Source organism: Heptranchias perlo, chromosome 34 (assembly GCF_035084215.1).
Source record: "Heptranchias perlo isolate sHepPer1 chromosome 34, sHepPer1.hap1, whole genome shotgun sequence".
NCBI classification, from domain to species: domain Eukaryota; kingdom Metazoa; phylum Chordata; class Chondrichthyes; order Hexanchiformes; family Hexanchidae; genus Heptranchias; species Heptranchias perlo.
In genome coordinates, this window is record NC_090358.1 from 17,376,418 (window position 1) to 17,402,211 (window position 25,794).

At 42.0% G+C, this 25,794-nt stretch overlaps 1 protein-coding gene across 5 annotated transcripts in view; it reads left to right on the forward strand.

Moving 5' to 3' along the window:
• The window catches only part of rab27a (RAB27A, member RAS oncogene family), a 96,470-nt gene that overhangs the window by 50,023 nt on the left and 20,653 nt on the right, over positions 1-25,794 (forward strand). For 4 of the 5 annotated variants that reach the window (XM_067971537.1, XM_067971538.1, XM_067971535.1 and 1 more), the window contains one exon: positions 14,308-14,480. In XM_067971537.1, the coding sequence (XP_067827638.1) occupies positions 14,328-14,480 (153 nt within the window). In that variant the 5' untranslated portion in view covers positions 14,308-14,327. Of the gene's footprint in view, positions 1-14,307; positions 14,481-22,571; positions 22,670-25,794 lie in introns of those variants that run through there. The other variant, XM_067971539.1, reaches the window with a different exon arrangement.

The following is a 25,794-nucleotide window of genomic DNA, read 5'->3' on the forward strand; positions in this document are numbered from 1 at the left end:
CAGGATTGGTGCAGGTCAAGTGTATCTGCACATGGACAAACTGATCTTCCCCATAATGCAAAGTCTGCTTACTTTGATATTTTTCTGGCGAGTAGCTCGTAACATGTTGGGAGTGGGGGCGGGGCTAGTATTTTGGGCACCAGCAGCTGTGTAAGGGCTGCTGGCTGCCTGAACATGGCTGTTTTATCTTTGCCAGATAAGGACTTGAACAATTAGAAATAGAAAAAGGATTGAAGGCCAAATTGAATAATGAAGGGCGGCCCTAAAGAAGGAAGAAGACTAACGTACGGTAAAAATGCTCCCCCACCCTTGTGAAGCACCAGTTCAAACTGGGTGCTTAACAATTGGAGCACCACTTGGGTGCTCCAGTTGCATTATGGGGAAGCCCGCTAAGTCGAATCAATTATGGGGCCTTTTAAGAACCTTGTCCAGTTTATGGGGGCTTAATAAGCCTTTCACACAGTTGGCGCAAGGACTGAGTGCAGGCTGAGCTTCGAGCCCATATTGAGCACCCGAGAGGCCTCTGTGTCTAAGAATATGAGTGGCACGAGCCAGAGGGGCTTTTACACACCAGGCACCCCAATGTCAACTTTATTGGCCTCTAGATGTTGTAATGGAATAGTAAACCATCCTTCAGCTGGGATTGAGACCAATTTTCTTGACTGGTGCCCAAAATTCTATCCCCACTCCCTTCACAAACTCCCTTTGCAATTGAAACGAGCATTGGATTGCGTTTCAAGAATTCCCCAAGCTGTTTACACACTTAATGCAAATCCACAGAAAAGAGCTTTATTTCTCTTGCTCACTAAATCCAAATATCGGCCTCCAACGGTACTTTTTGAAGCTCAGGAACATGTAATAGTGTTTAGGGACGGTAGAGTAACTTAAAACCTGCCACTCACCTTAATCCTCCATCCCTACACAAGCAGCTGCCGCGCCTTCATTTCAGGAAGTTCCTGAGCAAATGCAAACACTGACACGTAAGCTAAAATGCTGTGTGCTTTGCAGGTGGAGCTGTTCAAAGTGCTGCTACAGGCTGAACTGAGTTACTATTAAATTTAGCAAAATCTTATTCTGTAGGACTATTGCAGGTAAGAATGGGTTTGAATGTTGTAAGAAGGGCTACTGCATGCTGAAGGCTGGTGTTTTTCATGCTCCCAAATTCCTGGTTCTTGTTTTATGCTGTTAATGTTAACCACTCTATGATGCGTTTACTTTTTTTAAAAAAAATGCTTCAAGGTTTTGAAATGTTGCTGTCACCTTCGCATGCTTTTTATTTCATGTACTTGGATGCTCGAGTTTTCACAGAATTAACTCCTTAATTGCTAGTAGTGGTTTGCAGCTTTATGGCACGGAATTGACAACTGTGTGTTTGAGTCTGACACAGAATGGGTTAATGTATTTGGACTATATTGGGCACAATGAATTACTGTTTTTCTACATCTATTTGTGATTTACTTGAGTTACCTGCCTGCCAGAAAGCTGCTGTGAAGTAGTTTTTTGAACAAAATGCAGTGGGGCATTTTAAACACACTTTAAATTGCACAAATTTGAAACTATTTATAGTGACAACGTTCTTGGAGAAGGGAATCGGGGGATGGCCTTCCCAGGCAACATTTTGGGTCAATGTTATGGCTAAGGTGACTAGTTTGGTACCATTTGTTTGAAGCCCTGAATGTTCAGGAATTTAGAAGCAAAACAATATTGAGGTCATTTTTATTCTCTGCTGCACAATGCAACTTTCCAGGTTTGTTCTGAAGGCAGAAACTGCATTTGCTTCAAGTTTACCTTCATTTGTTTGGATTTAATTGAAGTTTGTGGTGTTCTTGGCCCTTTTTTAATTTTCTGTACCTCGTGAGTTACTCACTGAATACGATTCTGCAGACTCAAGCGGCCAATTCATATCTTGGCCAAGTGACCATTCTTTAAGTTTGTACTTGTTTAAAAGTTAAGGTTATGATCGTTGTTTACTGGTCATTGGTCTTTGGCCAGGGTGGATTCTTACAAAAGCATCATTGTTGGCCTGCTGACAGCTGGGGAAGGGGTGGCGTTACTGGGAGCGGGGTGGGCGCGCAGAGGGCGGAGGAGTTGCTGGAGGAAGGAATGTCATTTACATTTTCTGTTGGCAGCACAGTTGCTGGGGGAGAGGGGGGGGGGGTGGTGGGAAGAGAGAAAGGGGAAGTCCCTCGAGATGGTATTTTGTGGCTTGGCAGCAATAACATTGCCAACTATAGCAGAGCTGCTATTAGCAGCACCGCTAATGTAAAGAGAGCAGAAGACAGACACGCTAACTGCTGCCCTTCTCCTACGCATTGGCTGCGCACTGATGCCAGCAATGCCCAGTCCAGGATGTCTGTTTTAAATGGGTCTGTCAGGAGAGTAGTTCATATAATGAGCCAAGGCCCAAATGCACCAACGGGAAACCACAGAAGTAGTTGAGGTGAATAGCTTTTATGCATTTAAGGGGAAGCTCGATTAAGCACATGAGGGAGAAAGGGATAGAAGGATATGCTGATAGGGTTAGATGAAAAGGTGGGGGGAAGGAGGAGGCTCAAATGTCCTGTTTCTGTGCTGTAAATTCTATGTAATGGAATCCCCTCCAACATGAGTTTTTGTTTAATTTGTTCCTGAAGCCCTATTTTTTTGGGGTAAACTTTTCCAGTGTTTAGCCCCCATTCCCTGCACAACTTGTGTGAATACTGCATTTGTCTCCTCGAACTCTCATACACATTGACTTTATCCACACACACCTTGAGTGGGAGAATCAAAATCCTTTGGAACTACTCCCAACTTTTTAATTCCTTGTTTCATTTTAATATAACTTGCTGACTAGACCTGCTATAAACCATGAGTTGGGGCTGCCAAAGACCTGTCCTCCAAGGGAATATTGGTGCTTGTGTTGAGCAATATTGGTTGTGGGCTGTTCTGCATGACCTGTCTTGGGTGTTGCTGGGAAATATTCATAAATCTAAAATATCAAATTTGAACCATTTTGTTTCTAGCATTTATTTTGAGACTCCTTTGACATGAACCCATTTCTACTCCCAAATATTGCTGAAAATGTTTCATTGCCACGAGTTTGAGGGATTCCCTTATTCTAATCTACTGGTACTCTAGCAATGGCGGCCAGCAACAGACATATGGCATTTGTCACCATTATTATCTTTTGTATATGGCCCATTTTCTATGTTATCTGCATAAAATTGTATTAGTTTTGCGTGATTGTCATACACTGGTTATATGAGTTGCATTCTGAGTAACTTAGAATTGCTCTTCTGTTTTCTCCTAGTCTGTATTGAAAAGCAATTAAAATGATCAGTGATCAAAATAGGAGGATTTTTATAGAGTGCAAGTTTACATCAGATCAGCAATCAGCTAACTGGATTATTCAGGGATCAGAATAAATGCAACAGTGTTTTCAGGAGCAATTCGAACCTGACTGATAATTTGATGGACTGCAAAATCTGCCAGTCTCTGTGCAGGTTTGACCGCTTTACGGTGGGACGTTCACGATGTTGGGAGAGGAGCTCCTCGAGCTCTCCCCTAACCATGTGCAGTTTAGGCATGTCGTGCGTTCAGTCGTTTTCCTGTCCTTTTCCAGTCTCTAGCACCTAACCTGGATTGGACAGTTTATTTTGGGAGTAAAATTGATGAGACGCTCCCCAGTTAATTTTGCATACCAAAACGAACGTATTAAATTACTGGTAGGTCTCCATTGTTGCTTTTCACAGGGTAGTTTAGGACTTGGAGTGCAACTGCTGTGAATTAACTGTGTAGCAGCAACATAAATGTAGCAGCGGTTTGCTTATCGCTCAAACATAATACTTACTGAAGCAATATGTCACATGACTAACAGTAGAAAATATTAGACTACTGATGCTGAAAGATACAAATGTCTAGACAATATTGTTTGCCTTGATTTTTAACCTCACTGGGCTGGGGGGGAATGGGTTTGGGTCAGATGCCCATTTTGCACCCAACCTGATTTTTGTGCTCCATCGACTTCGATGGGCCAGAAAATGAGGCAGGGTGCAATGGGTGTCTGAATCGAACCCGCCCTGTTCCCGTTTGGTGGGTGAGGTTAAAATTGGGGCTATTGTTTTTATAAAACTTCCTTTTAAGCTGCAAATCACATTTTAAATTTTATTTAGATTATAACATTTTTTGCATTGCTTTCTGTGGTGGATTTGAAGTATTTGCTCAAGGTCATGGGTTCATACCCCACCCCAGAGACTTGAGCACATAATCTAGCTTGACACTTCAATGCAGTACTGAGGGAGTGCTGCACTGTCAGAGATGCTGTCTTTTGGATAAGATTTTAAACTGAGGTCCTGTCTGCCCTCTTTGGATGTAAAAGATCCCACAGCACTATTTGAAGAGCAGTGGAATGCCCCAGTGTCCTGGCCAATATTCATTGTGCTCTTTTCTGCCACTGGTTGAAGAATCCAAGATCTGGGAAAAGAGCACAATGCCAGCCCCAGAAAGGAGGGAGGGGAAAAGAGTGCAGCTATACAAGGGAAACTAGCTTCCAAACATATGCCAATTTTGTCATTTTTATTTATTGTAAAAATTGAACTTTTGCGCGTAAGGACTGAGGGGTTCAATAAAATATGGCAATCTAAGGACTGGAGGGGGACAGGGGAGAGAAACACAGGTGCTGTTGAGCAATTTTGGTTAGTTGTGATGCTTGTTGGTTTGCAGCTATACAGTGGAATGCCCCAGTGTCCTGGCCAATATTCATCCTTAATCAACATAATTAAAACAGATGATCTGGTCTTTTATTTCATTGCTGTGTGCAAATTGGCTGCCGCATTTCCTACATTACAACAGTACTACATTTCAAAAGTATTTCATTAGCCGTAAAGATTTTTGGAACATTAAGGTCGTGATAGACGCTATCTAAATGCAAGTATTTCTTTCTTTGAAGATCTAAGCAGTTTTTTTTCATCTTTCCTTTCTTGCCTCTTTTTCTCTTAGTTATTTGCTAAGTTTATTTTCTCTACCTACCACCCTTCCCACTGTAGATTTGTAATTCTTGGCAGAGCTGATGGCGCAGTTCTGCACCAGCGAAGTTTATCCTCCAAGTTTCCAATTAACCAACGTCACGATCTGACCTATTTTTCAGCTGCATTGTCTGAGTTTAGCACCAAAACACCTGAAACACCCCCGCCAGCTCTAGTGCCTTGGGACATTTTACGATGTTAAAGGCGCTATATAAATGCAAGTTGTTGTTGTGCAGGCCTCTGTCCCCCTCAGCAACAGAAAAAGGACAACACCTAAACCTCAGATTTTATTTAACAGATTAAATTGAATACAATGCTGAAGAAAGCTTAAAAAAAATTTTTCCCCCTGTAACTTAAGTTTTGTTTCTGCCTGGTTGTCATGTCAGCTGGGTTGGTGCCATCTCTGGGTACTGTAGTTTCACAGGAGATGGATGGAAACTACAACTACCATGGTGCATCTCAAACTTCAAAACTGGGACTCGCAGCCCAGTGGAAGGATCATTGTACGTCTGTCATCTGATATAAATTGTCACAGTGCACTTTGGATATTGTAGTTTTCACTCTTCTACAATATCCATGATGCATCTCACTCAGTTGTCATTCCAGTCTTGCACTCTGGGGCATATGTATAATTAAAGATGTGCCTGTGTGTTTGTGTATAAATAATTATTCTGGTTGTCAACGGGAGCTAGAACTTTCTGCCACTGGTTGAAGAATCCAAGATCTGGGAAAAGAGCACAATGCCAGCCCCAGAAAGGAGGGAGGGGAAAAGAGTGCAGCTATACAAGGGAAACTAGCTTCCAAACATATGCCAATTTTGTCATTTTTATTTATTGTAAAAATTGAACTTTTGGGCGTAAGGACTGAGGGGTTCAATAAAATATGGCAATCTAAGGACTGGAGGGGGACAGGGGAGAGAAACACAGGTGCTGTTGAGCAATTTTGGTTAGTTGTGATGCTTGTTGGTTTGTAGCTTTTCAGTGATTTTGGTTGTTGGTTTGTTGCTTTTCTTGCCTGTTTACTAAATGGGACTAGTTTTTGCTTAGTACTTATTTAGTCGAAATGGGATACTTGAGACGATCAGCCTGGATAATGTAGCAGTTCTAACTTTTGGCCTACGTACGTTTTTCAGATGTAACACATCAAAGAAAGTCTTTGAGAGATGTGATACTACGAATGTGTTGAACTTTTAATTATAGATAGACAAAAAAGAGGCATTAACTGCAAGTACAGGAAGTCTGGGCCAGGTGGATATTATAGATATACGCAGAAGACTCTTGAGTATGCATGCATTTCCTGTGTATCACACTTCAGATGTCACTGACTGTCTATCATTTATTTCAGTATCTCATAAAAGATAGAAAAGAAGAAAGATAGTCTAGTTACACAAGATACTGGAGCAATGTCTGCAGCATCTCTTGGGCATATCCATATTTGCAGGGGGTCTCACACAAAGCCACGGGAGTACTCAATTGATTTATAGGGTTCCACAGGACCAATTATTACATTGTGCAACTTTTCTATTGTTTCACAACCTGTCAGTCCTCTCTCCCCAGTCTGATGCAGATGAGAATGCCTACGTGGTAAGCTTCCAGTAGAATAGTAAAATACCTCCATAGCAAAGTAACAGTGACGTGAAGCAAGGGTTAATTAGTAGCCCGCTTGCTAGCTGGAATTGGCACAATGAGCTTCTCTTCAGCCACCTGTCTGCATCATCAGTTCTTTATGCGTAAAGCCTGCTTTGTGTTCATCAAGGGAGGAGACCTGATAAAGTTGGATTCTGGCGTGGGGATCTCTATGCAGCTGTGTAATGAATAGCAATACTATGCCAGGCAAGGCCGAAAAACATACCAAGCTAGAAGATAAGGCCTTGGCGTACACATGTACGGGTACGACCTGTGAGTGGTCTGCCATTCTGTCACTTAGCATAGTCTGCCCAGGCTTTGCTTATGATTGGTTTTAACCCCTTGTTAATCATGTCCCCCCCCCTCTCTGAAATAGTATAACTGCATGAATTTTTGTATGTAACCTGGCTTGCTCTGAGAATCGACAAGACTCTGTGAAGAGTTGAACTCGATACTATAGACTGAGTCCACTGCAGATAATAAAATTGTGTTGAACTTTAAAGGTGTATTCGACTCAGTGTTTGCTGAACCAGACTGAGGGGTAAAAGAATCCAGTTCATCACAATGAGCAGCTAACAGATGCTTATTGTGAATGGATTCAGGTCATTAGAACAACATGAAGATTGGTCAATTCCTCCACAAAAGTCACTATCTGACCTGACAGCTGCCACGTATCAAATTTTGTGTGTTGACCTATTCAAATTAGGCCCCACCTTGAAGCCCCAACTGTTTTATGGGAAACTCCAAAGTAACCTGATGTCCCTCCCCCAAGCTACGCCTCGACCATGTAAAACGCCTTGCATATTAACTTATTCACCTCCATGTCCACAAACAAAGTAGACTCTTCAAGGGTGGGAAAGGGCTCTGAGATTAAGTCACCAATTAAAGAAAGTGGGAGAAAGAATGGACTTTTTTTTAATAAGTGATCAATTTGGAGTGATAAAGGGAATGAGTAGGTGTAACATTTATGGATTTTCAAAAGGCATTCAATAAAGGTATCTTAAGAGGTTTGTTAAAATTCAGGCATATTGTATAAGGGAACATATTGCAGCATAGATTTAAAAAGTTGGTTGACAGATGTTGCTTGGTCTGGGGAAGGATTGGAAGTGGTGTACTCCTGGGTCGACGTTGGATTTCGTTTTTGTTCTCTGGGTTTTCTATTCACAAGCCCAAAGCATCTATGGATGCACAATATCCATTTGCTAATGACTCAAAAGGAAGGGTTTTGCCAAACAGCGAGGAGGACAGTAAAAGACTTGAGAAAGACAGACCGGTTAGCGGAATGGGTATGCAGGTCGCAGATGCAATTTAATGTGCACATGTGTAAGGTAATATGTTTTGTGAGGAAAGACCAGGAATTGGAGTCCATGTTCAATGGAAAAATGCTGAAAGGTGTGGATAACAAAGCTAAAGAGTTTAAATATATAGTAGAAAAAGGTCAACAGGATTTTGAGTTTTATTAACAGTGATGTGGAGTACAGGTTTCCATGCTAGCAGCAAAAAGGTGCATTGGTTCGGTGTGGTAAAACATCTTTGGGATATCTCCCAATCTGGATGGTATAAGGCCTCCACCTAGCGATGAAGAAATACCAGGCAATTTAGGTACCTTTCCTAGAGGCTAAATGAATTTCATCTCCTCCCCGATAAACATTATGGTGAAATCTTTTTGAAAGGATTACCAGCCCTACACAGTAGAGATGAAGTAACATAACAGCTCTTGCTTAAACACTGCAAAGAACACAATCCACTCTTCCCGCACACCACAGCCAGCAAACTGTTGCAATCATTTTGATGTACAGTGCCTTCCAAACATGTACAGCTATGTCAGCGTACCTGCTCCAGATGAAATTCCCATGAATACTCTTAAGGAAAATATATAGTCTTGACCAAATATATAAACCTGCCACAGAAGAATATGAGAACTTACTTTAAAGGGTCAAGTGCCCACCAGCTATGGAGGCACGTTTAAATTGGGACTGGGTGAAACCATCTCTTTCCCCCCCCACCCCCCACCTCCCCTGCTTGCTTCAGTGAAGTTTTGCTTCAATCAAGCAAATGGTTCAATTTTGGTGCTATCTAAATTCAAACAGTATAGCCAGGACATAAAATAACACTCTCAAAGTGAGAGGTGTTACCTCTGATCCCTAACCAATGACTCACTAGTGTGGTGGAGAGTCTTCATTAAATATTTGAAGAGGGAGGAGGTCATTAGCAAGCAATGTACAGGAAAGTAGCTTCAAGAGCTGTGTACTATAGACATTATTTTCAGAATAGAAGGTGTTGCAGTGGTTGCCTGTAGAATATTTACACTAAGTAAATGAGATTGTGCTAATGAACAAGGATGTGTACCATGACTGATCTTCCTGGAACAAAAGCAAAATACTGTGGATGCTGGAAATCTGAAATAAGAACAGAAAATGCTGGAAACACTCGGGGTGGGGGGGGATGGGAGTAAAAGACCAAAAGGGAAGGTCTGTGATAGGGTGGAGGGCAGAAGTGATGAAATGACAGAAGGGATGATGGTGCAAGGCAAAAGGGACGATAATGGGACATGTAAAGAAACAAAAGATGGGTCCAGAGGAGGTGTTAGGCACTTTACAGCCTTCTGCCTTCAAGATTGAATTCAACAACTTTAGATCATGACCACAATTTTCTCGGACAGCAGGTGCTGGTAATGGTTCTGCTATATCCATTTGCACCTCCTCTGGACCCATCTTTTCAGCATTTTCTGTTTTTATTTCAGATCTTCTTGGAAGTCCGAACTTTGTAATTCTTCATTTCAATTTGCTGAGATTTGTCTATATTTCAAATGCCAGATTTGGTTGGACACTGATCCCCTTGCACTTCGGAGCATCTGTGATCCTCCAGTTGAGTTCTTAATATTCGGCTTGTGCCCCATTGGAGGAACTGATACTTATTGCGTCTTAAACGTTAGCCCATTGAAGTTTTTAGCAGTTGGTTTGGCCATGGTAGACCGCTCCAAGTTTTCAAAATTGTGCTAAGTTGTACATCTTTGCCTGTGACATGAGATACTCTACCTGCCTTTGAAATGCCTCGAGGCAAGAACAGACCGCAAAGTGTGAAGCACATGATGGTACATTCACTAAATGGATATCCTGCTACAGGGATGTTGAAGCTTGATTTTTAACTTGTTACTGGGCAGAAATGCACTTCTAGCCCCAGGCTGGGTAGGGAATTGAGCAGAAATGGGAGCATTCCAAGACGGAAGCACTAACCAAGCAAGCTGGTGTGGAATGTGCGAAGGTTCTCTCTGAGCTTGTACAGCTTTAACCACAAAGCTCCATAGCCTTCAGGTTCAATTCCAGCACCTGTTCTAATAAAGCATGAAGGCTGGCAATGCACAGGAGAAGGAACATTAGCCTCTGAAACAATAGGTTAACATTTAGGGTAGAGCCCCTTCATCCCAACTGAAAAAAGGAAGAGAAGAGAGCCCCTTTTACAGCACTAATTAAATCAGAGGGGAAGAGTCTGATATACTAATTACTATTGGAGAGCAGATAATGGCTTTAACCATTTTATATAAAAAGCACAAATGAAAACTGCTTGACAAGTTCATTTCAGTCAGGCTGTGGAAAAAGCATTAGAAAGACAAAACATGAGTGTAGTTGCTCAAATGGAAGGGGTCAAAGTGGAATTGGAACATAAGCTGAAGGAAAAATGGGGCGATATCGGGGACTTTAAGTTTGAGAGTGCTGCCAGTGGCAAACAACATTTGGTTCCTCTGTCGGTGCTACCAAAAGTGAAGGACCCAACCTTGGGTTCCAGTGGTGTGATTCGCCGATTTCCATGGGTCTCCTGATCTGCAGTCTGACTAACCGCTTCCTGTCTCTGAACAAAGCCAGTTCTGTGTGTCCCTGTGCCTGCATCATAATACTATTTTGCATCATGATGCAAAGATATAAACTCTCAGAACTGGCTCCCTGTCTGCTCCCAACTCCTGGCACTCGACAGTTTCTGTTTGCAGCAGTGTGCCACGATTTCAGTGCATCATGATGTGAAGACATTTGTGCGCATGTAGCAAAATGATCTCCATTTTACAAATCAGCCTCCAGTGGCCCTAATGAAAGAGTTGCAAATTACCAATTTCCAAATAAAGATTAGCAAATTGCCACCGGACAAAGTTAGATCTCACTCTACTTCTGTAATGATCACCTTGTCGGCTAAAATGCAGACGGCAAAACCCGAACTGAAGCAGATTCTGCATGTTGTGACCAAACATCTATGGTGCCCGATGCCAGCCAAGAGGTCAACCTAGCTGCTCAATATCTCTGCCTCTGGTTTCTGCCTTGCATTGGTATTTCTCTCTTTCTCATTAATTAACTTCCTCATCCTTTGAACGATCAACCTCCGTATGCACAGCTGTCACATAGACTAGCATTCATTCCTCTTTGCTTTTTGATGTGCTACATATTTCATTTTTGTGTGTCTTGACTTACTTCCCTCCTCCAAAATAAAGAAGCATCAGTGCTGCCTAAGGCCTTCTGAATGGGTAAAGTCAACATGATATTAAAGAGTATCATTTAGGAGTTCCTCGTTTTCTCTTCCCCTTTGCCTCCTCTCTTTCCCCCCCCCCCCCGCCCCCCCCTGCCGATATGACATGACCAGATCCTGTTTGGTTCCAACAACCACAAACATCTTCTACAATCATTTCAGCCCCAGGATATTGCTGCAGGAGTTCCTCAGGGCTGTGTCCTAGGTCCAACTATCTTCAGCTTCTTCATCAATGACCTTCCCTCCATTGTGGGGTCAGAAATGGGGCTGTTCACTGATTGCAAAGCATTCAGCTCTATTTACAATTCCTCAGATAATGAAGCAGTGCATGCCCGCACACAGCAAGACCTGGACAACATTCAGGCTTGGGCTGGTAAATGTTAAGTACATTCACGTCACGCCGCATAAGTACCAGGCAGTGACCATCTCTGAACAAGCGAAAGTCTAACCACCTCCCCATGACATTCAAGGTATTGCCATGGCTGAGTCCCCCCACCATCAACATCCTGGAGGTCACCGTTGAACAGAAACTCAACTCGAATAGCCACATATAAATGCCATGGCTCCTGGAGCAGATCAGAGGCTGGCTACTCTGTGGTAAGTGGCTCACCTCCTGACTCCCTAAAGCCTCTCTTACCTAAAAGGCACAAGTCAGGAGTGTGATGGAATACTCTCCACTTGCCTGGATGGGTGCAGCTGCAACGATACTCGAGAATCTCAACGCCATCCAGGACAAAGCAATCCGCTAGATCGGCACCCCATCTACCAGCTTAAACATTCACCGGCGTACTGTTCCTGCAGTGTGTACTATCTACAGGATGCACTGCAGCAAGTTGGCAAGCCTTCTATGGCAGCACCTCCCACACCTAGAAGGGCAAGGGCAGCAGGTGCTTGGGAATACCACCACCTCCAGGTTCCCCTCCAAGTCGCACACAATCTGACTTGGTGGTATATCGCCGTTCCTTCATCATCACTGAGTCAGAATCCTGGAACTCCCTACCTAACAGCATTGTGGGAGTGCCTTCACAACATGGACATTAGTGGTTCAAGAAGATGGCCCACTACACCTTCTCAAGGGCAACTAGGGATGGGCAATAAATGCCAGCCTTGCCAGCGACACCCACGTCCCACGTTTTAATAATAAACGTGAACTTGTGTGGATGCTGGTGAGGACAAGATCAGACTTGGCTGTGGTGTCTAATAATCCACTGGCAATCACTGTGTAAACTCGCATGAAGAACAAGCCAGGTATTGGGGTGAGGGGGATAATGGTTGGTCGGATGGTTCCTATGGAACCCAAAGCCTAACCCCGCAAACATCGCTAGCTTCAGGAGAGGTGAAGTAAAGGGAGAAAACTGGAGAGGGAGAACATGCCTTGTTGCTAGTTGTAATGGCTGTGATGGGCAGTCGTTGGTAATGTCGCTATGTATAATTAATCCAATATTTAGATCAAAATGAGTGTAAAATTAAATATACAGGACTTTAGTGAAGAGAGATTTTAATTTTTGATATTTGTGCAGATTACTAAATTCATATAGCCATGCTATACTAACATAACCCCAGACGAGGTGATTAATCTACATTTATTTCTATCTTCAGGTAACTGGGTAGTTTTTCCAGAGTGGGTGGAAGTGGGTAGTGGTGTCCCTCAGGGTTCAGTTCTGGGCCACTTCTGTTCACTGTTTATCAACAATTTGGATTGAGGCCTGGAGAGAGTGGGGTCACAATTTGCAGATGATATCAAAATAGGTATGCTAACTGCAGAGGGATATTGATGAGACTGGGGCATGAGCTAAAAGGTGTCAGATGGAATTCAATGTCGGTAAGTGCGTGTTGCTGCATTTAAAAAAAAAAGTAACAGCATTAATTCTACTCTGGATGGATGTAGGCTCGGTGCTGTGGAGGAACATGGGGCGACAGGTTCAGAACATTAAAGGCAGCAACTCGGGTTGATAAAGATGTAAACAAAACTAATAGAATTCTAGGTTGTATCTTGAGGTATAGAATATATAGATACAGGATTAAATGCAAGAGATTTAGAATAGGGGGCAGGAGAAACTTCTTCAGAGCGCTCTGAGACTGGAATTCACTTCCAGGGTTAGTTGTTGAGCTAGAAACTGTCAACATTCAAGATTAGATTAGTTGGGTGATTGAACGGATATGGGAACAGGGTGGGTAAATGTGATTGGAACTATTTGCTCGTGTCACAGTAAACGCTGACAAACTGGTTGGGCCGAATGGTCAGTTTCCATGTTAATACTTGTGTATTTTTATGGCAGGGTTTTTGATTGAAATGGAAACGGAAGTTGTATTTTGTTGTTTTGTAGCTAGATCGGTGGCCTGCTGCTGTACAGTTTGCTTTTTGTGCTGCCTTCAGCTTTTATGGCTCTGCTCCTTTTAAAACCCAATCCTTCCAGTTGCAAATTTTGTTTTGGTTTTAGGCTGAGAAGTCCATTGCCTTTTGTTCAACAGATTTGATGTATTGCTATCTTTTTTAAAAAAAAAATCATCTATTACGTTGCTTATACTTTTGACAAGTAACTGCTCTGGAAGAATGTTGAACTTGTCTGCATGGCTTCTCATGGGGAAGTCATATGACACAAGTGACAAGCTGCAGTATATTTGTCTGCCTACCAGAGGGCTGTGTGTTTGATCATATCTAGGAGACTGGGATTTCAATGCTCACGTACATGGTTAGGAATGCCTTTGGTATTGCTTAATCCATTGATGGCAGGTTGCCTTTAGGAGGGTGTGGTGTTTTTAGACATGAGATGGAAAAGTAAATTTGTTGTGGAGAATTCTTGTGTCTTGAAACCATGTAGCTGGTGGCACTCTCTCCTTGTACTAGATACTGGCCAGCTGATGACTATCTCGCTTTGTCATCAATCAATCTCACTGTTCAAGAAAAATTGAATGCAGTTGATTTGTATCATACTCATCTCCACTCTTACGTAAGAGAGAGACTGAAGATCTAAGCTTGGGAACTCTGCATTATCTACCAATTGCTGGTATCCACCCGTGGTCCTCTGTTGGGCTGGACGATGGAGGTGCCACAGTGTGAGTATCAGTGGGAAAACTAGTCGTCATGTATTTTACAGGGAGGGGGATGGCTGGTTACATATTTTCTGGTCAGAGTCCATTTGAAACCAATTTCTTCTTTATTGCAGGTCAGCATTAAGTTTTCACTATGTCTGATGGAGACTACGATTACCTCATCAAATTCCTAGCACTTGGTGATTCAGGAGTAGGAAAAACCAGCTTTCTCTATCAATACACAGATGCCAAATTCAATTCCAAGTTCATCACGACAGTTGGCATTGACTTTAGAGAAAAGAGAGTGGTAAGTAAATCAGAAGCAGCACACTGCTCTCCCAACACTGCCTTTGCTCATTTTTACCGTAAAAATGACCTTTTACTGTCTTCAAGGGATGCAGATCTTTGTGAGATTTTCTTTTTAGGATCCTTTTTATTACATTTTGTGCCTGTAGCTGTAATTCAGATTTTATGTTGCTGTTCAGTACATCATGATTTTTGGTTTCATTACCCTCTGACTCTTAAGCTAGATTTTTTTTAAAAAAAGAAACCATGCACTGCTCCCATATGAGATACCTGTGTTTCTCTCTCCTTAATTCTGTCTGTCTCTCTTAATTCCGTTTTTCTTGTTACCATTAGGTAACAGAACTAGGAGAGCTTCACATTTAACTCTTTAAGGATTGAATCTTTGTACCTAGCTGTCAGTAGTTCAGAGCCAGCATTTTAAATGTCCTGATCCCTTTCCCACCTCTGCTCCACAGCACCTGAGATCTCCAGAGTGATATTTTTAGCTTATTTTCATTTTTATGCCCTTTCAGAGAAGACGTGAATCTGTGAACACTTTCAATTCCATCCTATGCTTTTAATTTCCTCTAAATCTCAAGCCTTCAGTGATCTCAACAAACTTGAGCTTTTCGCTATTTGCTGCCTCTGCTCACTCAGATAATCTTGATATTTAGCGTAAGGGGGGGTGAAATTTGCGGTAGTGCAAAACGGGCGGTAGCGTGTCAGTAGTCCGTTGTACACTTCTTCAATAGCAATGCCTCAAAACCTTCAGATAGCTGACAAAACTAAAAGCTGTAATATAATTTTAGATGGGTACAGTATAATTATGGTCCTGGACTGGCTACCCAGAGCTCATGAGCTCAAATTCCATTAATGCTAATTGTAAAATTGAATTCAATAAATCGAGTAATTTGTGGGCTGGCACTAGAAAAAGTGACCATGAAAGCTGCTGGATTGATTTTTTTTTTAAATGCACACACCCAACTAGTTCACCAATGTCATTCAGGGAAGGGAACCTAGCACTCCTACCTGCTCTTGCCTACGTGTGACTCCAGTCCCACACTGTGGTTGACCTGGTGCCTTATGATATGGCCTAGTAGTTGTAAAAACAATTGCTACAGGTCGAGACAGAATTGATAGTGAGAAACTGTTCCCATTGGTGGAGGGGTCAAGAACCAGAGGACATAGATTTAAGGTAATTGGCAAAAGAACCAAAGATGACATGAGGAAAAGCTTTTTTACACAGCGAGTGGTTATGATTTGGAATGCACTGTCGGTGGGGGGTGGTGGAGGCAGATTCAATCGTGCCTTTCAAAAGGGAACTGGATAAGTACTTGAAAGGAAAAAAATTGCAGGGCTACAGGGATAGGGTGGGGGACTTGCACCAGCTGGATTGCTCCTGCATAGAGCCAGCATCAACTCAACGGGCTGAATGACCTCCTTCCGTGCTGTAATCTTTCTATGATTCTATGAACAAAAGACCCATCACTACCACCTCAAAGCATCCGGGGTCAGGTAATAAATGTGGCTTTGCCAGTGTCACCCACGTCCTGAGAAGAAATAAAAACAAAACAGACAATTGCTAAAAATACCTTCTCGTTGACTGAGAACAAAAAACTATTGACCATCAGCCAGATAGCCACTAACTAAGGTGCTGTGGCCTATTGAGCACTGCTACCAGCATCCTAGCTGAGATCAGCTAACTCAGCGTGGATCAGGTGTTGAATCTGGGATCATCCTGGTTTATATGGCTCAGTTACTCGATTTTTGGATTAACTTGATGCTGTACCTTCATACCTCATTTTATAACTTAAGAAGCCCATTCGTCCTCCTCTTAATCAGGTCTTTAATGTCTTGGCCTGTTACAATATCCAAAAGCAGAGCCCTTGCAGGGGACGATAGGAGTGATGAGAAAATACAGACGGCACAGTTTTGAATTAAGAGTTTGTGGAGGAGAGAAGGCTGGTGAGGACATTTGAGATGTACATCCTCAAAACCTTCAGACAGCAGACAAAACTAAAAGCTGTAGTATAATTTTAGATAGATACAATATAATTATGCTACTGGACTGGCTATCCAGAGGTGATGACCCTGGTCAGGGTTTTGGAGCAGAGGAAGAGAGGTAGGGAGATAGCCAGCCATGTTCTGGCGGTGGAAAGATGCAATGTTAGTGACTGACTGGATATAGAGTTTAAAGCTTGGATGCCAAGGTAGCAGACCACTGAGTAGATAATGGTGCAGTGCCAGAGGTACACTGTATTCAGAAACTCCTGTACTTTACCTGATAGTATGCCCTTGCCTGCATGACACTTGGAGCAATTATGACTGCACTGTATGGCATGTGAGATATCCTAACCATGCAGTACTGCTTTCCTGCACTCCTGGTCATCTTTTAATGAGAGTTTGAATAATGGGCACACATCCGCAGATTTTGCCTTCGAGGGCCACATGTCTCTGCTGCCAAGAGGAGGGGGGAGGGGCCCTTCCCTTAAAACTGCCAGTGCTGCCCTTCAACTAGTTGCTGGAATATAAGAGAGGGACCTGAATATTAGCTCCTCTTTTGTGCACATGAACTGGCAGTAGCTCCTAAATCCCATGAAAAAGTGAGTCCACTGCTGCTGGAGTAAGGGAAGTGGTGAGTTCAGATTTGTATTTGCAGCTGATGGTCGAAAACTGTTGGCTATTGACTGCTGCTGTTGAATGCAAAATTCCCATTAATCTCTGTCGCCCATATTATGATTTAATGTCAAGACTGCAACCCTATCGAAACTTATTCATTGGTTCTTTGATTTTCTATGAGAAGGGGGGAAACCGCCATTTGGCCTTTGCAAGGTCACGATTTCTTGGCCAGCTACCCCAAGCTGTATAACGGGTTCTTAAACAATGTACAGCTGAGAATTAATTCCCTGCAAGAAGTCTGGTATCTCGGCTGTGCTCTGGAGTTTAATTTGTCCCCACATGCAGTTTTATGTAATTCGTGACTCATTTTACACTCTTCATATTGTTTTGCAAATACCAGTTTATAATGAACAGGAAATGATTTTTTTCCGATTTACCTTCAAGCTGCCTGATCTACAGTTTTATTTTGGGCAGCGGAGGAGGACAGGGTAATGTGACATTTTGCTTCAGTAGTCCCCAACCTAAGGACTGGAAAGGTTCATTATCCAGTGACCCCTGCTTAAGGGAGGGGGTGGTGTGTGCGTGTGTGTATTCATGACGGGAAGAAGATAGACATTTTTTATTTATCAAAAAAAAGTCAAATGTAAGAAGAATCCATTGGAGAAAATAGTATTCTCCCTAGACTTACTTTCCCCTTTTAAAGTGCTGATTCACACGCGTTGATCAATTCTTGTGGTCACTGGCCAACATTACAACTATCCTTCATTGAGAGAGTTTTTTGATGCGGTGATTCAGATGAAGCGTGGATCAATTGGAGAAACTGTGCTGATTTACCTTGAAGCCAGAGTACAGGAGAGGGTGAAGTCCTGTACTGTCTGTCAAGCTAGTTACACTGCTGACTTCCTTTCAAATTCAGTGCAGTAGTGGTAATTGTTTAGGGGCTTTGGTTTGTCTAGGTTCGTAATGTAAGTATTCTATTGTGTAGTATGAGAGCCCCCTTAGTAAACTGCTGGATGTTAACCTAGTGATGTGCTCGTCCTCCATGTTTTGAAGCCTGTTTTTCCGTTGTATTTAAATTGGCTTTTGCTTGGATGATTGTCAGCTGGTGCTGAAAAGCAATCAGTAAATGTCCTGGAAGGAGCATTAACTCTTTACACCACTGACAACTAGAAGAACATTTGACCCCTTAGCAGCCTGCCTCGCTTTTCTGTGGGAGGTTTACTGCAACTGAATGAATGATTGATTGGTTTATCTTATCTGTTAAACCCATTTTAAGGTCCTTTTTACCTCAAGGGATAGTGTTTGCAATGGAAAATTTTTATTCTGTGAGTTAATAAGGTGGAACTACACGGTAGTCTTGCTTAAATACAAGCGCATTGAATGTACACTTGCTCATGGAAGGTGACATGGCTGGGGTGGTGGGAGTGCTGGCTTGTTCCTGTACATTCACGAGTGAGTTCTACTGAGTAACACATGGTTGGGGGGGTGGTGGTAAAAGAGACTTTCTAGTTACTTTGAAGTCACAGTACAGTCTGGATTGAGTCACTTTTGACACTTAATTGAATTATCCAATAATTTAAATTAAGCAACATAAGCAAATTTAGCGCTAAAAAAAATTTGAATTGACATAATATTGACTTTAAATATTGGACTCTAATTTTCAGTAGCCTGTGTTTCACTTTTTACTTTTAATTTGATAATTGCTTTCATAATATTTACTGCACCCAGCCTCTTTGTTCCTGACGCAGGGCGTCAAGAAAGCTACCAGTTTACCAACTGCTCCTTCTGCCTAACTAGGTGAAAGGTCAGGTTAGATGGGAGTCAAGAGAGCGATGCAGGAGCAGTGAGGCAAAAAAAAAAATCTTCCGGCTAAGTCCCCAGCCTTGCCTTTTTAAAAAAAAAAATTAATTCATCCTCGGGGTGTGGGTGTCACTGGCAAGGCCAGCATTTATTGCCTTGAGAAAGTGGTGGTGGAACTGAATGGCTTGCGAAGACACTTGAGAGTCAACCACACTGATGTGGGACTGGAATCGCATATAGGCCAGACCGGGTGAGGACGGCAGGTTTCCCTCCCTAAAATGCATGAGTGAACCAGTTGGGTTTTTACAACAATCCAAGAGTTTTATGATCACTTTTATTGATACCAGCTTTTTAATTCCAGATTTTTTTTTATTCTCAAACTGCCGTGGTGGGATTTGAACTTTCGTTATTTGGATTATTAGTCCAGGCCTCCAGATTACTAGTCCAGTTACATAACCAATACACTTCTGTACCCAATCTGCACTGTAGGGGCATGTTGAATTTCTAAGTCGCTTCCACTTGCAGACTGACTGAAGATGGCTGTCTTAATCCTGCCGATTACTCATTCTTTTATCAGCAGTTTGCTTCCACCTTCTTTCCTCAGTAACCATTTACCTGAAGTGGGCATCTGGTATGATTGTGTTGGTGGTTCATTTGTGCGCATGCCTATTGTTACTTATTGTTTTTAAGATCTGGCTCTTCCTGTCTTACAGCAAAAAGGGAAAAAATTTCTATTCATACTTGGTGTCTTAAATTCCACAAATTTTGTATCTGTAATTTAATAATCACCACTCTGGAATTCAGCTATTTGAGATGTATTGCTGGTCCAGAGCAAAATGTGCTTTAAATCTAAGCACTGCATGAAGGTAACTATATCCAGTACTGATGTTTTTTAAGCCCTGCAAAAAAGCTGTAGCTGTTCTTCTCTTTCCCCCTTCTCCTCCCCACCCCCCCCCCCGAATAATTTAATGTAAATTGGCTACACCACTCCCATCTATATTAACTATCAATTAATATTTAACAGATGTACATGGTTTGGAGTAAGTGCTTAATTGAATGGGATGAGTGCTTGATTGAATTGTGGATCCAAAATAATAAGAATTCAGCTATCAACTGGCACAAATTTAGAACACTTTTTGGCTTGAAATAGTAGGGAGGCGTAGTATGTGTTTAGATGTAGAAAACAACCTGCAGGAGGACATTTTGTCCCAGAAGTCCAAAAAAAGACCATGCACTTGTAAAGCTCCTTTCACATATTCAGAACGTCCCAAAGTACTTCACACCCAATTAATTACTTTCTGACAAATGGTCATTGTTCTGTCTGCAAACACACGCTAACTTGTGCAGAGCAAGTTCCCGCAAACAGCATTAAGATGAATGACCAGTTAGTTTGTTTTAGTGGTGCTGATTGAGGGATGACTGTTGGCCAGGACACTGGGAGAACTCCCTTCTCTTTGAATAGTGCCGTGGGATCTTTTACATCGACCTGATCAGGCAGAAGGGGGCCTCGGTTTAACATCCCATCCGAAAGGCGGCACCCCAGATAATACAACACTCCCTCAGTACTGTACTGAAATTCTAGCTGAGGTTATGTGCTCATGTTCTGGAGTGCGACTTGTACCCACCTTGGGAGTGCTCCCCTTGAGCCAAGCAAACACTTGTCAGCTTTGCATATCTAGGCCAGTTTCCTGGGGGAGCCTCTCTCCTTTTCTGGAGAAGCAATGAAGGTGTGGTGAGTTTTATCATTTTATGTGTATTTAGGATTTCCTGCTGGCATATTGAAAGGAGAGGTTTCTAATTCCTAGTGGGATATAGTAGTGAGGAGAAAGGGAGGTGCCTGCTTTTTCTTTGGCGGTATTGGTAGTCTGATTATTCCAGATGTGTGTGTAACAAATGACAAATAGAAACTAATAGTAAACTAGTTTCATTTTATTCCAAAAACATAACCTACTTTAATGAAAGTATAATTCAGCTAAAAATCAACATTGACACTAAACACTTGCTGTAATTTTGGGAAGTTCTGTTGGGATTCTTGTGCTCGGTGGTGGTATGGATTGTCTGCCTTGACTTGTTGCGTGGAACAAGATTCCACTATAGTTGCTGAATTAATGGTAGACACCAAAAGGGACAGGTCTTTCTGGACCTGCTGGAACTGGGTGGGTGAGGTTTTATCCTTCCACTGTATGTAATGAATACTGAGTGAGCTGCTGTGGAGCTCCCTCTGATGGAATCCTTGTGACCGGCTCTGTTTGTTGTCTGGTTGTTTCCATCATACATTGTGTATTTTCTGTTGCAGCTGTTCTGTTGCTAAGATGATTTCATATTTCACAAGTCAGGGTTAAGGAAGTAGTAGTTGAGATACTGTCAAAACAGCAATATCCTCTCTGTCTCCTCATGGGTTTTTAAGGTGGGTTTGGATGGTGCAGATTCTTGTTTCTGTTAAAATTTCTCTTTTTTTTGAATGAAAATGTCTGGGTTGGCAGAAAATGAAATAGTGTGCTACACTGGCAATGCAGCCTCTATTGACTAGGTTGGTGACTGTTACATGGTCCTTGATTTTGTTTTTATACATCAGAAATGAATTATAGCCACAAATTGATCATGGAAAGTAAGACAAAGTCTGCATCCTTTTTTTTCCCCCCTCCTTTGCATTATCCTGGGTAATGTAGATGAGACAATGTAAACCTGCACCCAGACCTCTGTTACGCTGCAGCAGATTCCTAGCAGTTGTACGAAAACATTTCGGTAGCAACCTCCCCTCACACCCGACCCCACACCCAATGGCGCTACACAACAGTGTGGCTGAGATTGGGAACTTGACAAAGCGGGGAGTGGTCTGAGGGGGTATCCAATCTTCTGCACCCACCACACCACAACTGAAGTATTATTATTTTCTTTATAAACTGATGGAGCAAATATGTTAACTACTTTAGTCAAAGTAATTAAGCTTTAAGGTATTTCCATGTGATTAGGTATATAATTGCAAACATTTTTAGTTATAATTTAAGTTCAAGAAATTATTTCTCAAATGACCACGTATAGTTTTGAGGGAGAATGAATTATGGAAGAAATGTCTCAAAAAACACCATTTTATTTTACACGGGACTGAATGTGACTGGTGGTGTGGGAGCCAGCTACTTGAGCGGAGCTTCCTAGTGAATGATGACCTGTTGTGAATTTGTTGTACTCCCATTTTTAGTGATTATGTTAATAAAATAAACTACATTTGCAAACCATGCTAACACGCGTTTGTGGAATTGTAAGTGCCTGCATCGTTTCTATATAATCAGTGGAGACTTCCTTGCAATGCAATCCCTGATAGATAGGAGTTTCTCACACCCCTCTGTAGAACTCCACTCCAAATGAGGATCAATGCGAATTGTCCAGGCTGACAGTTGATCAAAGCAAAATGACTCTTGTTTACCACTGCGTCAGAGATGCAGGCTGCCAGATATCCTCTGCTCAGATCCATGTGCCCTTAAAGGAGAAAGCAAGAATGATTTAAGTTACATTTCAGATTAAACTTTTCTTTATTGCTGCAGTTTGCAGGAGGGGTTAAGGCAGAAGTTTATCCCTACAGTGAAATTTGGTTGAAAGATGCAAATTAAATATGCCATTGTCAAGGAAACCACGGCCTGTATAGACAACAGAGTCACCAGAGCATGAAGTATGATATGAGTGCAGATAAGTGAAGGGTTTGCTTCAGCACTTCCCGTTGAACAAATGCTGAGCTACAGTGACCTCTTTTTGAGGATTTTCTTCAGATTTGGAATTCTGAATGCAAACAATAAGGTACAAATGAGTGGTTCAGTTTTTTTTGTAACGTGTATATCAACTCTGGTTGTTGTCAATTATGGGGAAAATGTGCTTGTTAAATGAATGCTGGTCTTTTGATCTGCAACTCCAGAATAATCTTGCATTTTGAAGATTGAATAAGGCTTGAAATTGACTGGATGGGTTCAAGCAGGAATTCATTGTGTTGATTGGTGCCACTATTAACTTAAACCCCCCCCCCCATTAGTTGATTTTGCTAACTAAGACACCTAACAATAAACCTGACCGTCTTTAAACCAGATGTTTCCATCCTCCTGGTGTCTTACCTGTTTTCTCCTGCCTTTTTAAAAAAAAATTCATGTCTTTCTTTCCACTATCTTTCCCCCTTGCTCACTATCTCGGTTTTTCTTGCTCACTCTCGTGTGTAGATTAATATTCAAAACTTTTGCTGAACAAAAATGAGAATGTCTGGACATGAGGGGGCCCTAAACATCTAGGGGTGGGGCCAGTTACCCGGGATCTTTCTTCCATTCCCCCCCCCACCTTCTACCAATCACAAATTCTGGCACGGGGTACTTATATTGAGCTCCCATACAACATATCTTCTTCCTCCACTTGAGGCTTGCCAGTATTGGGCCCAAAGCACACCTGTACATCCCTGGTGTCCAGTGTTGCCAAGGTCTGTTGGGCTATTTTAAAGAGGAAGGTTTCAGCAATGTGACTTTTTTTTGCATCTCTGAAAACAAGTGCTCAGTTTAATTTTTCTCATACTGAGCTGTCAGAGCCCCTAGTCAGCATAGCCCTCACAAACCACCTTGAGCAGGTGCCCCAGTTGTGCCGAAAATGGTTCAGATCACCCACCTGCAATATACAAAGACTTGGGATTCAGTACGAAGGTCAAGGGCACGTTCATGGGTTGCGTGGACGTTCTACCCCAAAAGCCGTCCCCTGGAATTTCAGCCCCAAGTGTCTCGGGATCAACTGTAATCACATCACTGAACCCCCTCATTTTAAAATTTACATCCTGGAGGAATTTTTTTAAAAAAAAGAAAGTTAAGCTTCTGCCAAATGGGCAAGAACGCTTCTCCCAGTTTCATCTCCTCCATCTTGAGAAACCAACTCAAGTACATGTATCCAGAACTGAGGGATCATTTGTAAAGGAAGTTCAGAATTTGGTCAATTGCTGGTTGAAATGAATAATCTGAGTGTACGGAGACACCTGGAATGATTTACAATCACAAACCCAACAGGATATGAATTTTATTTACCTTCTAGTGTGAGAGGTTGATTTTTAAAAGGACCCACTTGCCAGTTTTATTTTGTGCCTACTCTTCTTAAAATCTTCAGTATAAATGTTTAAATATGTAACTTTAGAAAATATATCTCAACAATTTTTTTTTTACTACTGATTCCTTTCTTGTCTCCAACCCCTCTCTTTCCCCGCCACACACACACACACACACACACACACACACACACACACACACACACACACACTCTGATTTTGATGTCAATCAAGAACCTCAAATAAAAATACAACTGTCAAGCTGTAGTCCTTGTCCTGCTCCCCGTCTATCAATTTATTTCTATGTGCCCTGCCTTTGGATTTGTAGCTGTTGGGTAAATAATTTTGCAGTGATTGAATAAGTTAAATTCTGTTTTTTTTAATATAGGATTCTGGGATTTTTAACCAATGTTCTGGGGATCTCGTTCTGCAATTCTGTCCACTTCTATTTTTTTTTAATGCCTATGTTAGCTGAATAAGTAAAATTCTATTTTTGTTTGTTGGGATTCTGGTGTTTTTAGCAGTGGGTTGGTATCTCATTTCCTAGATCCATCCATTTTTCTGTGAACACTGTCACTGGCCTTGCCAATGGGATATCGGCCCCTGTTGATGCGTCTCCACAAGTTATTCAGTGCTGCAGCTGATCCATTTGGATTGAAGTTTTGTCTCAATTAGCTGCAGTGTAATCTGTGTCTGAATTTGCTTGCCAGCTGGTTCAATTTTAAGAGGTTTTCATCTCTGAATCTTGTAATAGTGCAGCATACATTTTGATAAATGCTTCAATTAATGGCATACTATTGCCTTGCCAGCTGCAGTCTTGTGGCAGCATGAAATCTGTTGTCAAAGAATAAGACACTTTTATAAGTAAGTCAAAAGCTCACTTAAAGTTAATAAAATTGAAAAATTCTCTACTGTATTTCTAAGAATGTAGACAGCACTTTTTTTTGGAAACCTTGGATCAAGGCTAAGAGAGTGAACAAAATGGGCAGTGACCATAGTGGAGTATGCAGAGCTTCAAGCAACCAGCAAAGAAATGGAGGAGGAAGGGAAAGAAAGAAGGGAGAGAAGGAGAGGAAATAAGAGAGTGCAGCAGAAATGGGAGGAGGCTGCAGTCGAGGAGAAAAGAGGCAGAATGGAATCCTAGGAGAAGGGCAAACCAAATTAAAGCAGCCAAGGAACCAACAGTAAAGTTTAGAGGATTTTTTTTGTGTGGCGAGATAAGAATACACCAATAAAAGTGAATGGGTATGGGAGGATAAACTATTTCCTTCCCTCCACTCCTGAAGTTGATGCCAGCTTGGGTACAGTCCCACTAGCATCAGCAGCCCTTCTGTACTGCATGTAGTGGTCAGGCTTCATGTGACAATCTAGACCATGGTGATGGTAATGATGGGCATCACCTGGTGGTCGTCTTGATGGATCTTTATGTAAGTACACTTTTCAGCAGGGCTCACTGGTATGTGTGGCTGATTTATCCTTTGTCCAGTGGTAGCGCCACCTCTGGAGTTCAGCAAACTCCTCAAAACCCAGGGATTGAACCTGGGCCCTCACTGCTATATTTGACTTAGTGCCCTAAAGTCCACTTACTCACCGAGTCCTTGGGGAGCCCTCAAACATGAACAGGCAGCTCCAACCATAAGATTTATTTGTACTTTTAATAAGTAACCTCATCTTTAGTATCTCTTGCTGTAGGTCAGACTATCTAAAATAATTGTGATTAATTTTGACATTTTCTTTTTCTCCCTTCCATACTGTTAAATATTTTGACTATTTTTGTTTGAGGGAATGTTGATGACTTTGGGGAGACAAGATGAGTTAATGTGTTGCCAGCATGTAGGAACTAAATTAGTAAATGCCA